The sequence below is a fragment of the Nyctereutes procyonoides genome, unplaced genomic scaffold, assembly GCF_905146905.1.
Source record: "Nyctereutes procyonoides isolate TBG_1078 unplaced genomic scaffold, NYPRO_anot_genome, whole genome shotgun sequence".
NCBI lineage: Eukaryota > Metazoa > Chordata > Mammalia > Carnivora > Canidae > Nyctereutes > Nyctereutes procyonoides.
In genome coordinates, this window is record NW_026575140.1 from 85,605,746 (window position 1) to 85,616,786 (window position 11,041).

Genomic DNA, 11,041 nt, shown 5'->3' on the forward strand with positions numbered 1-11,041 from the left:
GCACTTCTGATTTTCCCTGTTCCTTCCCTGCGTAAGTATCGTGAGAGTATAGAACCCAAATGACTCTGTGACCACCTTCGGAAAGTTTTTATTTTCTACCTAAATTGCAAGTAAAGCAATGCCTTTGTATTCTCACTGGCTGCAAATGCACTTGGGTCATCTGTTCTCTCCCTGGAACTGGCTTCCCTTCTCATTCTACCATCCTTTATTCCAAACTTATGACCCTTGAGAAGCTAACTTGCCAACCTAGACCTGGTAGGAATTAGAAACCGAGAGAAAATACTTTTAGAACAAAAATTAGAGATCTAGATGCTGGTTAAGGTGCTTTAGCAAGGCACCCACATCCCTCCTGGTTTCGGAGAATGTCTCAATTGTCTCTAACTGCGGGATTAACATCCCAGCTATTAATTTCAGTAGTTATCCAAGAACCTCTTACCACATTGCCTTCCTGGAGACAATAGAGAATCTTCTCAGGTGCCTCAGTTATATTCAGTGCTGGAGCAATCTTACTGGAGAACCTCAGTCTAGACCTGGTATTGATACAAGACACAGAAACAAGATGTAATTCACGGTTTTGATCCCCAATCAAGGGCTGACAAGAATTGATACCTTAAAACAAGAACACTCATAGTTATCCTTGGGAGCTTACTGTGGTCAGAGTTGCCAGGAGAGACCTGGCCCTGAAATTCCTGAAACGATATACGCTCTAGCAACTCTTAATACATAGTACAGCCATTGCCTAAGCTATGTTCACAAGGCATTTGTGAAAGGGCTTTTGCTAATGTAAAACAGGGGCCAGTCTATCATGGCTGTATTCCCATAAGCTAGAAGAATGGCTAGCATACTCATTAAAAATTTGTTGGAGATTAAGTAGACAAGTGGCATAAACCAAGGTTTTTGTTGTTGTTATTACCCTTTTTGCACATCCACTTATTCCCCTAGCGTTCCAAATAAAACCAGGGGAGGGACTGCAAATGCTAACCTCATGTTTCAAGGATCTTCTAAGCACAGATATCTTGGTCACCCTTCAAAATATGGGCTCAGTAGAAAAAGGCTAAAAATTGTGTAACTGCTGGTCCCTGAGACAGGAACACAAAAATAGTGAGACACACATACACGAACTTACAAACTTGCCACCCTTCCTTCTCCCCTCTCCAAAACACACACACACACTCTCTCTCACTTTCACTCACTCACTCTTTTTCTTCATAATGGTCCAGGTTCAGATATGAAGTCTGCAGTAAGGGTTAAGTGTGGAACCCTTTCCCTTCTACGTATTGACCCTGAACGGTTTCCTCTGGGACCCTAGTGCAAGAGAAGAGCCTAAAACAGGCTCTACAGGTGTCCAGTCTGGCCTTTCTTATTATTAGCATATGCATCTTCTGAGCTAAGATTTCCAGGAGTGACAAACAGTTAAAAGCCGTCATTCTTAATAGGAAAGAAATATTTCAATCTTCCAGGAAAAATCTTTCCTTGCAGGAAAAGGAGATTATCTAGAGTCTGCCCTCTAGTCAAAACTCCCTGGTCAGTTAAGTCCTGGGTCCCCATGGCAATACAAACTTCAGCAGGGTGCCTATGCTGATCTCAGGCTCCTCTAAGTTGAGCACTGAGGAGTGTGGGGTCTGGCTTTGTATAAAAACCGGTGTGTGTGACCCATCTCTTCTTCTCTCCTTGGGCTTAGAGAGTGGGGATGGGCTTGGGCTAAAGATTGACAAATCTGAGAACTGGCAAGGGTCCCTTGGTGACCGAAGGGTTTCTCACTTGCTAGGCTTCTTGCCTTCTGTCTGGGGCTTGCTTTCTGTCTCAGCCTCACTCAGCTCTTCTGTGGGGCTCTGGGGTTCGGAGCGCGGAAATGCTGTCTTCAATGTGTCCACAATAGCACTCACCACCATCTGCAAGGGTCAGAGGTGCAGAGTCAAACAGAAACCACCAAATGAGCAATTGTCTCAGGTGCTTTATGCAATGAAGATGAGCAGAGAGCTAGGCTAGCTAGTGGAGCCTTTTCACTCCCACTAGTCTGAGAGCAGATAGAGTTACTGGCAACTATCCTCCCTTTTCCCTAGGGTCATAAAAATCTGCTTCTTCACAGAGTTAAGGCAAACAACGCCATAGGAAAAGAAGCCAAAACAAACAATGAAATAAATAAAAACCTGGGAGCTCTTCAGGCTGGTGAAATATTTTGCATTTTTCAATTTCTCTCCTAGTACATAAAGGAATGATTTTTAGTTCTCAAATCAATAATACTTTCGCCAAGATGTGAATAAGTAGAAGTGATATAGGTAGGAATATATGGAAAAAGGAAAGATTAAAGATTATCAGAGAAGAAATACATTCTAGAAGCATATGTAATACTAGCATGCTCAGAAAATTCACAAAGAACTGGTTTTTCCAGTTAATCCAAACAATTTTTCTCCTTTATAGAAAGAGTAAATCAAGGCATCTGGAGTTGATATAAACTATTCATAAAGACCAAATAAAATAATCCTCACTGAAGAGTTGTATTTCTCAGAATGGGAAAATCACATATAGATATTTGCTAAAAAAGAAAATGTACAGACAAACGAAATCCTAAAATACCAAAGAAATGAAAAGAAATCTTTACTTTTCCTTTGGTGCTCCTTGCTAATTAACACTGCTAGCTCAGAGCAGCACCATGCCTTCCTTAACTCATGCTTGTGTTCATCCTCTACGAGGAGCACAGCTAGCACAGCTGAGCCAAGGCTGAAGGGGGAGTAAGGCCACAGTGAAGCGCAGGGGATAACAAACCAGGGAAACCACATGGAGTGAGGGAAGCACGAAGAGACAGTGCAGCTTAAAAAATAGCACTTGCTTTCAAGGCTCACAAATTGTAGTCTGTGGGGAGGGTCCTTAACTGCTCCATCCAGTGCTGTATCGCCAGCAGCTGGTACTTGACCAGGCAAGCAACGAGTGGATGGTGACTCAGTGAGTAAACACGTCTGCGTGGATGGACACGTCTGCACGGAATGCTGGGGACTCTACCTCACTCATCCCTTTCCAGTTTGCAGCTTTTTCCTCATAGCAGTGAATGTTTCCTAATTCCTACCACACGAAATTCCACTTTTTCATTTTATCCCCTGACGTCTAGAGAGAGGTCCCCCCTTCTGCCAATGAGTCAGTGTTTTCTAACCTTTTAAAACATATGCCTTCTTTGGATAAACATAAACCTTAGACTTGTGCCTTGGAGACTTTAAAATCAGCTGGTAATCACTGCCTACAGGACACAATGTGCTACACAAACGTCCTTTTCCCACCATCTCCAAAGGTTCTGAGACACCCTCTTGAAAAAAGTATAATTCTTTCCACACACTGTTCTCCAGAGAATCACCACACCAATCTAAATCCAGCTTAGTGTCCAGTCTCAGGCTCTTTCCTGGGTGACCAACACCAGGAATGATCTTTATCTCCAGGAGAGACTTTCCTGCCCTCACCTATCTATGGAGTTACAAATTGATCCTTATCGCCCTCCTTTAGAATTACTGTGTCATACTATCCCCCAGGAGACATGTGTACACATGTAGTATCATAGTTGCTCACTGTCATTCAGCTAGGTGATGATCCAACCAATATTTACAACTGGTCTCGAAAATTCTAGTCCACGTTCTATGGACTCCTCTCTGCTGTCTCTCCCTGCCCCCAACCTCCTTTATTTTTCAGTCACTGCCTACACTCTGGTGAGAGACTAAAGCTGAGCGCAGTGGCCCTGCTGGTACCTTGTCTATTCTGGACACCATGAATGGTTTCTTGACAAAGGCAATACGAGCATCTGTGTTCAGAGCAAGGAACTCCTGCATCTCCTCACTGTTAGTGATCTCTGGAATGGCACAGAGTTGCTGCAAAAGACAAAAAGGATTTCAAAGAGAAATTCCCAGTCTCCAGGTCTCTCCAGCTTGGCTGAGGTATCTGGTAATTAGAATGAGAGCACAGCAGAAGCAGAAGGATGCTGACCTTTAGAAAGGATTCCAGGAGGCTCTTACGGGCTTCTACTCTGTCACTATCCATGTTTCCAAATGGAAGATCTGGAAAGAGCTTTTTAGGACCTTTCACATCTTAAAAAAAAAAAAACAAAAACAAAAACACAAACTCATTCACTTAGCATTCACAGAGAGATATTCCATATAAAACACATCATATATGTAAAGAAAATACAACTGTTGGATATATTCCTGCAATTTCCCTATTTCAGGGGTTCCAAATATATCCCAAGGATATAGTACATGCAATCTACTCTCGTTATCAGTGTTCATACTAAGGTACAGGAGACCATACATACAGTGGTTTGACATGAGGGCTCTGAAGTCCAGTTGCCCAAGTCTAAATTTTTGCTCCAATCCCTACTGTAAGAATGACCATAGGCAAGTTGCTTAATCTTCCTTTGATTTTTTTTTTCTGTAAAGTGAGGATAATGATAGTACCTATCTCATAAGTTGTTAATTAAATGAGCTAATATGTGTAAAGTATTTAGTAGAGAACCTAGCATAGGTTTTCAAGCTTGATTTAGTAGTAACTATTATTATAAAGAAAGAAAATGTATAACTGAAACCTTTAACTTATGCCTAAGCTTATTAAAAGATTTGGGTGATCATCAGTAATTTTTTTTTTTAAACCATGTAGCTGCTTACTAGCTTATTTTTAGAGTTAAATTTTAGAGTTATTTTAGAGTTACATTTTCTTACTCTTACTGTGTCTTATGGGTGTCAATTAGCAAACACACAAAAAGACTGGTTGTTAAAGGATGGATGGCAAGCATTTCTGGATACTATTTTAATACTTAAGAGCAATCCATCTATATATCTGGAAAAGTTAATTTAACTCCTCACACTACCTCACAGACACAGGAGGAAATGTGAAAGTTTCTTAAGCTTACTCTAGATGGGGCCCAGAACAAAGCATTAAATAGCAAAGAAGTGCCTCTGAAAGAATGTGATCACGGCTATCCAGCACAAAAACCCAAAATATCTGAAAGCAAACTGGGGGAGCATGGACCCGCATTCTCCTCCTCCATTTCCCCCCACAAACTAGTAGGCCTCCAGCCTTTTGGATCAAGTGGCTGGATGTGTAAAGCAAGCAGTCTGGGCTAGGAAAACTCCTGACTTTTGATGAATTTTCGCAGATCTGATTTCTCTTCCAGACGAGTCTGTAGATTCAGGAACTCGCGGTAGCGGCGGTTCACGGTGTGGTAGGCCACCTGCTGCAGGCCACTGTTGTTCTCACCGTCCAGGGCTGTTTCATACTGTTGAAGGAACAAATCTGTTTAGTGCATCACCTCAGTGGCCACACGGTAAGAGCGGAGTAGGGGTAGTGGGAGGGAGATGTTCCTATGCTGTTTCTGAACCTACTAGATCTGATTGTTGCTCTGAGTTGTAATGAATAACTCCTATTCCCATAGCGGCTGAATTAAGGAATGAGAAGCAGTTCCCAACATATGTGGCCCAGAAAGTGAGTTTTGCTATTCTCCATTCCCTTCTTCCATCTCAAAACTCCCTCCTGCAAACACTTTCTTTACTTATAAAAATGGCTACAGGGCTCCTCAGTGGCACAGTTGGTTAAGTGTCCAACTCCTGGTTACAGCTCAGGTTGTGAACTCATGGTCGTGGGGTTGAGCCCTGTGTCGGGCTCCATGCTTGGAGCCTTGGGATTCTCTCTCCCTCTCCTTCTTTTGCTTGTATTCCCTCTCTCTTGCTCTTTCAGAAATAAATAAATCTTTTAAAGAAAGGCTATATTACTATCTTTCAAATCTCAAAGAATTTAAAACAGAAGGTACAACGGCAATAAAAATGATACTGCCTCTTTTGCTCCTAAACTATGGATTGGACGTTCCAAGAGGATAACCATTTGCCATTGTACTGCATCAGTGATGATTTAGTTAGTTGGAGGTGAAGAGCAAATAGTCCAAAAGAGCTAATGAATAAAATCATTTGTTTGCCTGGAATGCATTAAAGGAACATGTGTTTTTATTTTGCTTTGGGCAGATTAATTATTATTCTCGGGGGATCCCTGGGTGGCGCAGCGATTTGGCGCCTGCCTTTGGCCCAGGGCGCGATCCTGGAGACCCGGGATCGAATCCCACGTCGGGCTCCCGGTGCATGGAGCCTGCTTCTCCCTCTGCCTATGTCTCTGCCCCCCCCCCTCTCTCTCTGTCTGTGACTATCATAAATAAATAAAAATTAAAAAAAATTTAAAAAAAAATTATTATTCTCGGAGCTAAGCTGATTTTTTTTTTCCTGAGTACATATCATCTGTATGATTGGAAGTCACATGAAGACCGAAGATGTTGTAAGGGGTCAAAGTTTGCGGTCTTCAAATGTGTGGAGGGCCAGTAGGTGGGAAAATACAACTTGTGCTGAATGTTCCCTCAGAGCAAACACCCTGAACAGCATGGAAGCAGCAACTCAACTCAGTACAGGGTAGACTTTTTCAGGGAGTAGTTAAGATATAATGAGTGACGTGGAATAACTGTGTCTGTACTTCTTCTCGTTAAGGGTAGGTTACCATTATTGTTTGGGGGAGCTATTATATCGTGGGGCAAGTGATGGAAGAAATGGTGTCTTTGTTGGTGGGACTTGAGGCTGTTTTAAAATTTTCTAGAGCAGGAGAGAAGTGTTCATTATGAACTGACATAAGCAAAGTAGTAATCCCTCAGACCAACACTGAGAAGGCAAGGCCTAGGTATGAGACATAGAGAAAATACAGGGTGGGGCTCTCACACTTGGAGCACCTGGGAGTTTCTATGGAATATTCTGCTCCTTGGGGAACACTAGCCAATACTCATACATTCCCAAACCTGGCTGCACCTCAAAAATCACTTGGGTTGCTCTTTAAATAGATTTTGGATGAAAATTCACAAAAATGCCCTCTTCTGGTTTGGAGGCAGTCTGTCCTAAAGCTAGTTTTAGGGAGCTGCTGCTGTAATTGAACTCACCATCTGCTACATGAACCCCTTCGTATCATCTCTGCCAAGTAATTCCTACTTCTGTGCTTAAACACCTCTAAGAGTGAGGAACTTGCTACCTTCTGAGGTATATATAGGTAAATAAATCTCTTCCTAAACAAGGTACAAAAGATACTAGTAATTAAAAAAGGAAAGAAAGAAATTCACAGGGATGTTTGGAAAGAGAGTTAGTTTCTGGACAAGACTCTGTACGCTGGGAACAACTGAAACACATGACCCTCAGTATCCTAAGAACCCTGAGATTCTAGGATTGTTCCTGTAGGTTCTAAAGAGAACCCAACTCTGCTTTCTTTACAAATAATTTTCAGACCATTCACATATAGATTCCTGTCCAATTGAACCCAGCAAATCAAGTAAGAGGAGCCTCTCTCCCTTAGAATACTAGCTTCATTGACTGTACTTTCCAAACCCATTCCCAGCCCGGAGTGGGTGGCCATAATTCTAATCCTGTTACCTTCACCGTGTAGAGGGTGTATGGGTGGAATCCAGTGCCACTGTGCTCTCGAGCAGTAATGGTACCAGTGATACGAAGGTTCTGGATGACAACCGGGCCATCTGGACTGGTCAGGGGCTCAAAGCTGAAGGTGGCTGAGCTGAGAGGACCGGTTGGAGAGGAAGAAAGCAGAACCTGTGGCAGACTAGGGTCTACGGAGCTCACGCCATTGGTGAGATCCTTCTCTAAGCACGAGGGGCATGGGGGGCAGGTCCTTTCTGGATCTGTCAGCAAAGCTGTAAGAGAGGTGACATCCCCTTGTTCTCCTTCTTTGTCTGCTGCGTCAATGTGGATCTCTGGGCAGGAAGTCAGCATGGAGACCAGCAACCCTGTCTCTGTTCCTGGACCCTCCTCAGCCTCTGCTCCTTCGATTCCTTCGGATCCCTCGACATCCTTAGACTCCAGGGACTGGGGACCCTCTAGGGCACACAGGGCATCCTGGATCCTGTCAGAGAGGAAGTTGCCTGGGGTCATGAGCATGATGGTTTCTTTGCTCAGTTCACACAGCGGAGACTCCAGCTCTGTGTCTTCACATAGGAACAAAGGGCCTCGAATGTCTGGCTGTAAGAAACGGGAGGAGTTGTTTCCTACTTTTCTTTCTTCTGTCACCACACCCAGTTCTCCCTCCATGGCTTCGTGGCCCTCTTCAACGTCTGGGGAGGGGTGGGAAGGCCCGTCTGGCTCACTACAGCTCAGCAGCACCGGCGGTGCGCCTGGAGAAGGGGCTCTCACTTCTGGCAGACTCTGTACCTCAACTATCAGCGGCAGAGACGTGGGCACTGAGGGCTTTTCCAGGGCGCTAGCTGCGGACGTGGGTTTAACCACCGATGCTGGATTATTTCTGGCCTTGGAAAAGACGCCCACAAGGACAAGGTGGATCCAGTCGGGATCCGACAGCTTGCTGATTAGTGGCAAGACTACATTGCAGGTAATGAGCTCCACCACCACGTGGCGGCCGGTGCGCGTCTCCAAGTGCGGCTTGGGCACCAGTCCCTGAAGCAGCACGCTCACCAAGCCGCGCGTATAGGCCACCTCGGTGCTGGGGCTCTGCACCGCGGGGTGGGGGGCAGTGGCTCGGCAGTAGGCCTCCCAGAGCCGCGAGGGCTCGGCTGTACCACTGTGCTCCGCGGCCACCGCTTCCTTGGCCTGAATATAGCTCTGCAGGTGACAGCCGCACAGGGTCAGCACCCTGCGGGCAAGGGCCTGGCTGTCCACCACGCCCATCCTCCTCCGGAGCTCCCCGACCAGCCCTCTCATGGCGGCCTCCATTTCCTCCTCAAAGGCCGGCTCCTGGCTCACCGAGCGGTACCAGGACGACACAAAGTCCCGAATAATCATCTGGATGGTGCGATCGATCTCCTGCTCCAGCTGCCTCTCGGCCTCGGGGCTCGCGGGGCAGGAGGCCACCGGGATGAAGCGCTCCAGGTGCAGTCGGCCCGAGGCCCCCACCACGGCGTCCGAGCCCAGCCACCCGCCCAGCAGCGCCAGCAGCGCAGACAGGACGCACAGCAGCCACACGTTCACCAGCAAGTGGATGACCAGGAGCCAGCCCAGCACGATCCCCGCGGCCACCAGCTTCCGGCTGCTCAGCAGGCTGGGGAGGCTCCAGCTGGACTGGGCCGGAGCCTCCCGCGGCGGGGACACGGTCTCTGCCTGCATGGCCGGACGGACGGACGGATGGACGGACGGCACCGAGGATCGATTGGCCTCTTTCTACTCCGGGTGAGTCAGGGGTCAGTCAGGGGTCGGGACCTGAGCTGTGCGCGGAGACCAGGATATCGGGGAGCGGCTCAGGCAGCGCGGCTCTGGGCCCTCGGCGTCCTACAGGCGCTGCAAACAGACAGAGGCGGCCCTGCCTGTGCCCCTCGCTCCCGCCGGGCGCCCAGACGGTGCTGCCTTCATAACGCGGGGTCCCGGAGCCTCCGCACCACTGGGGGGAGGGGTCACGGATGCTGGAGCCTCCGCAAGGCCCAGGGAGGGGGGGTCAGGGATGCTGGAGCCTCTGCACGGCGGGGGGGGGGGGGGGGGGGAGGGATGTTGGAGCCTCCGCACGGCCCGAGGTGGGGGCAGGGATGTTGGAGCCTCCGCACCGCCCGGGGAGGGGGGAGTCAGGGATGCTGGAGCCTCTGCACCGCCCGAGGGGGGGCAGGGATGCTGGAGCCTCCGCACGGCCGGGGGGGGGGGCAGGGATGCTGGAGCCTCCGCACAGCCCAGGGAGGGGGGTCAGGGATGCTGGAGCCTCCGCACAGGCCGGGGAGGGGGGGCAGGGATGCTGGAGCCTCCGCACGGCCGGGGGGGGGGGGGGGGGCAGGGATGCTGGAGCCTCCGCACAGCCCAGGGAGGGGGGTCAGGGATGCTGGAGCCTCCGCACGGCCGGGGGGCGGGCAGGGATGCTGGAGCCTCCGCACAGCCCAGGGAGGGGGGGCAGGGATGCTGGAGCCTCCGCACGGCCCGGGGGGGGGGCAGGGATGCTGGAGCCTCCGCACAGCCCAGGGAGGGGGGGTCAGGGATGCTGGAGCCTCCGCACGGCCGGCGGGGGGGGGGCAGGGATGCTGGAGCCTCCGCACAGCCCAGGGAGGGGGGTCAGGGATGCTGGAGCCTCCGCAGGGCCGGGGAGGGGGTCAGGGATGCTGGAGCCTCCGCACGGCCGGGGGGGGGGGGCAGGGATGCTGGAGCCTCCGCACAGCCCAGGGAGGGGGGGCAGGGATGCTGGAGCCTCCGCACGGCCCGGGGGGGGGCAGGGATGCTGGAGCCTCCGCACAGCCCAGGGAGGGGGGGTCAGGGATGCTGGAGCCTCCGCACAGGCCGGGGGGGGGGGCAGGGATGCTGGAGCCTCCGCACGGCCCGGGGGGGGGGCAGGGATGCTGGAGCCTCCGCACAGCCCAGGGAGGGGGGGCAGGGATGCTGGAGCCTCCGCACGGCCGGGGGGGGGGCAGGGATGCTGGAGCCTCCGCACGCCGGGGGGGGGCAGGGATGCTGGAGCCTCCGCAGCGCCCGGGGGGGGGGCAGGGATGCTGGAGCCTCCGCACGGCCGGGGGGGGGGGCAGGGATGCTGGAGCCTCCGCAGCGCCCGGGGGGGGGGGTGGGGGGGGAGGAGGAGGGAAGGGATCCGGGTCCGGGGTCCGGGAGCCCCCGCGCCCAGCACTCACCGTCGCCGAGGGCCGGGTCACACAGCGCCGGGGCGCGCCGGGAGCGAGCCGGGAAGGGCGGGGCCCAACGGTGTCCCCCGCGCCCTCGGGGGAGCCTCCGCCAGGCTGACCCGGCGACCGCGCGGGGCTCCCGGCTCCCGACCCCGAGGCCGGCGGCCCCGCGACTGCTTCCGGGTGGCGAGGGCGGAGCGGGGCATGCCGGGAGCACGGGCGGGCTCCCCCTGCTGGTGCGGGGCGGCGGCGACGGCGCGGAGCCTGGGCGGGCGGGGCCCAGCGGGGCGGCGGGACCGAGCCTTAAGGACCAGATGATCCAGTTGCATCCTCGGGGCGGGTGCTGGGTGCTCGCGCCTGCGAGTGTGCACCACGGCCGCGTCTCCATCCACCACCTGTCGGACACCGAGGCTCCTCCCTCGGCGGCGACCGTGCACG

The 11,041-nt window shown here is 51.2% G+C and overlaps 1 protein-coding gene across 7 annotated transcripts in view; it reads right to left on the reverse strand.

Moving 5' to 3' along the window:
* SNX19 (sorting nexin 19) overlaps positions 1 to 10,769 on the reverse strand; it is a 42,153-nt gene extending 31,384 nt beyond the window's left edge. For 2 of the 7 annotated variants that reach the window (XM_055306069.1, XM_055306074.1), the window contains exons 1-7: positions 10,613 to 10,769; positions 7,425 to 9,293; positions 5,113 to 5,251; positions 3,967 to 4,067; positions 3,732 to 3,851; positions 1,762 to 1,892; positions 437 to 530 (exon numbers count right to left, since the gene is read on the reverse strand). In XM_055306069.1, coding sequence (XP_055162044.1) covers positions 437 to 530; positions 1,762 to 1,892; positions 3,732 to 3,851; positions 3,967 to 4,067; positions 5,113 to 5,251; positions 7,425 to 9,122 — 2,283 coding nt within the window. In that variant the 5' untranslated portion in view covers positions 9,123 to 9,293; positions 10,613 to 10,769. Of the gene's footprint in view, positions 1 to 436; positions 531 to 1,761; positions 1,893 to 3,731; positions 3,852 to 3,966; positions 4,068 to 5,112; positions 5,252 to 7,424; positions 9,394 to 10,612 lie in introns of all 7 variants that reach the window. The other 5 variants (XM_055306075.1, XM_055306076.1, XM_055306073.1 and 2 more) reach the window with 5 other exon arrangements.
* Positions 10,770 to 11,041: the final 272 nt, after the last annotated feature.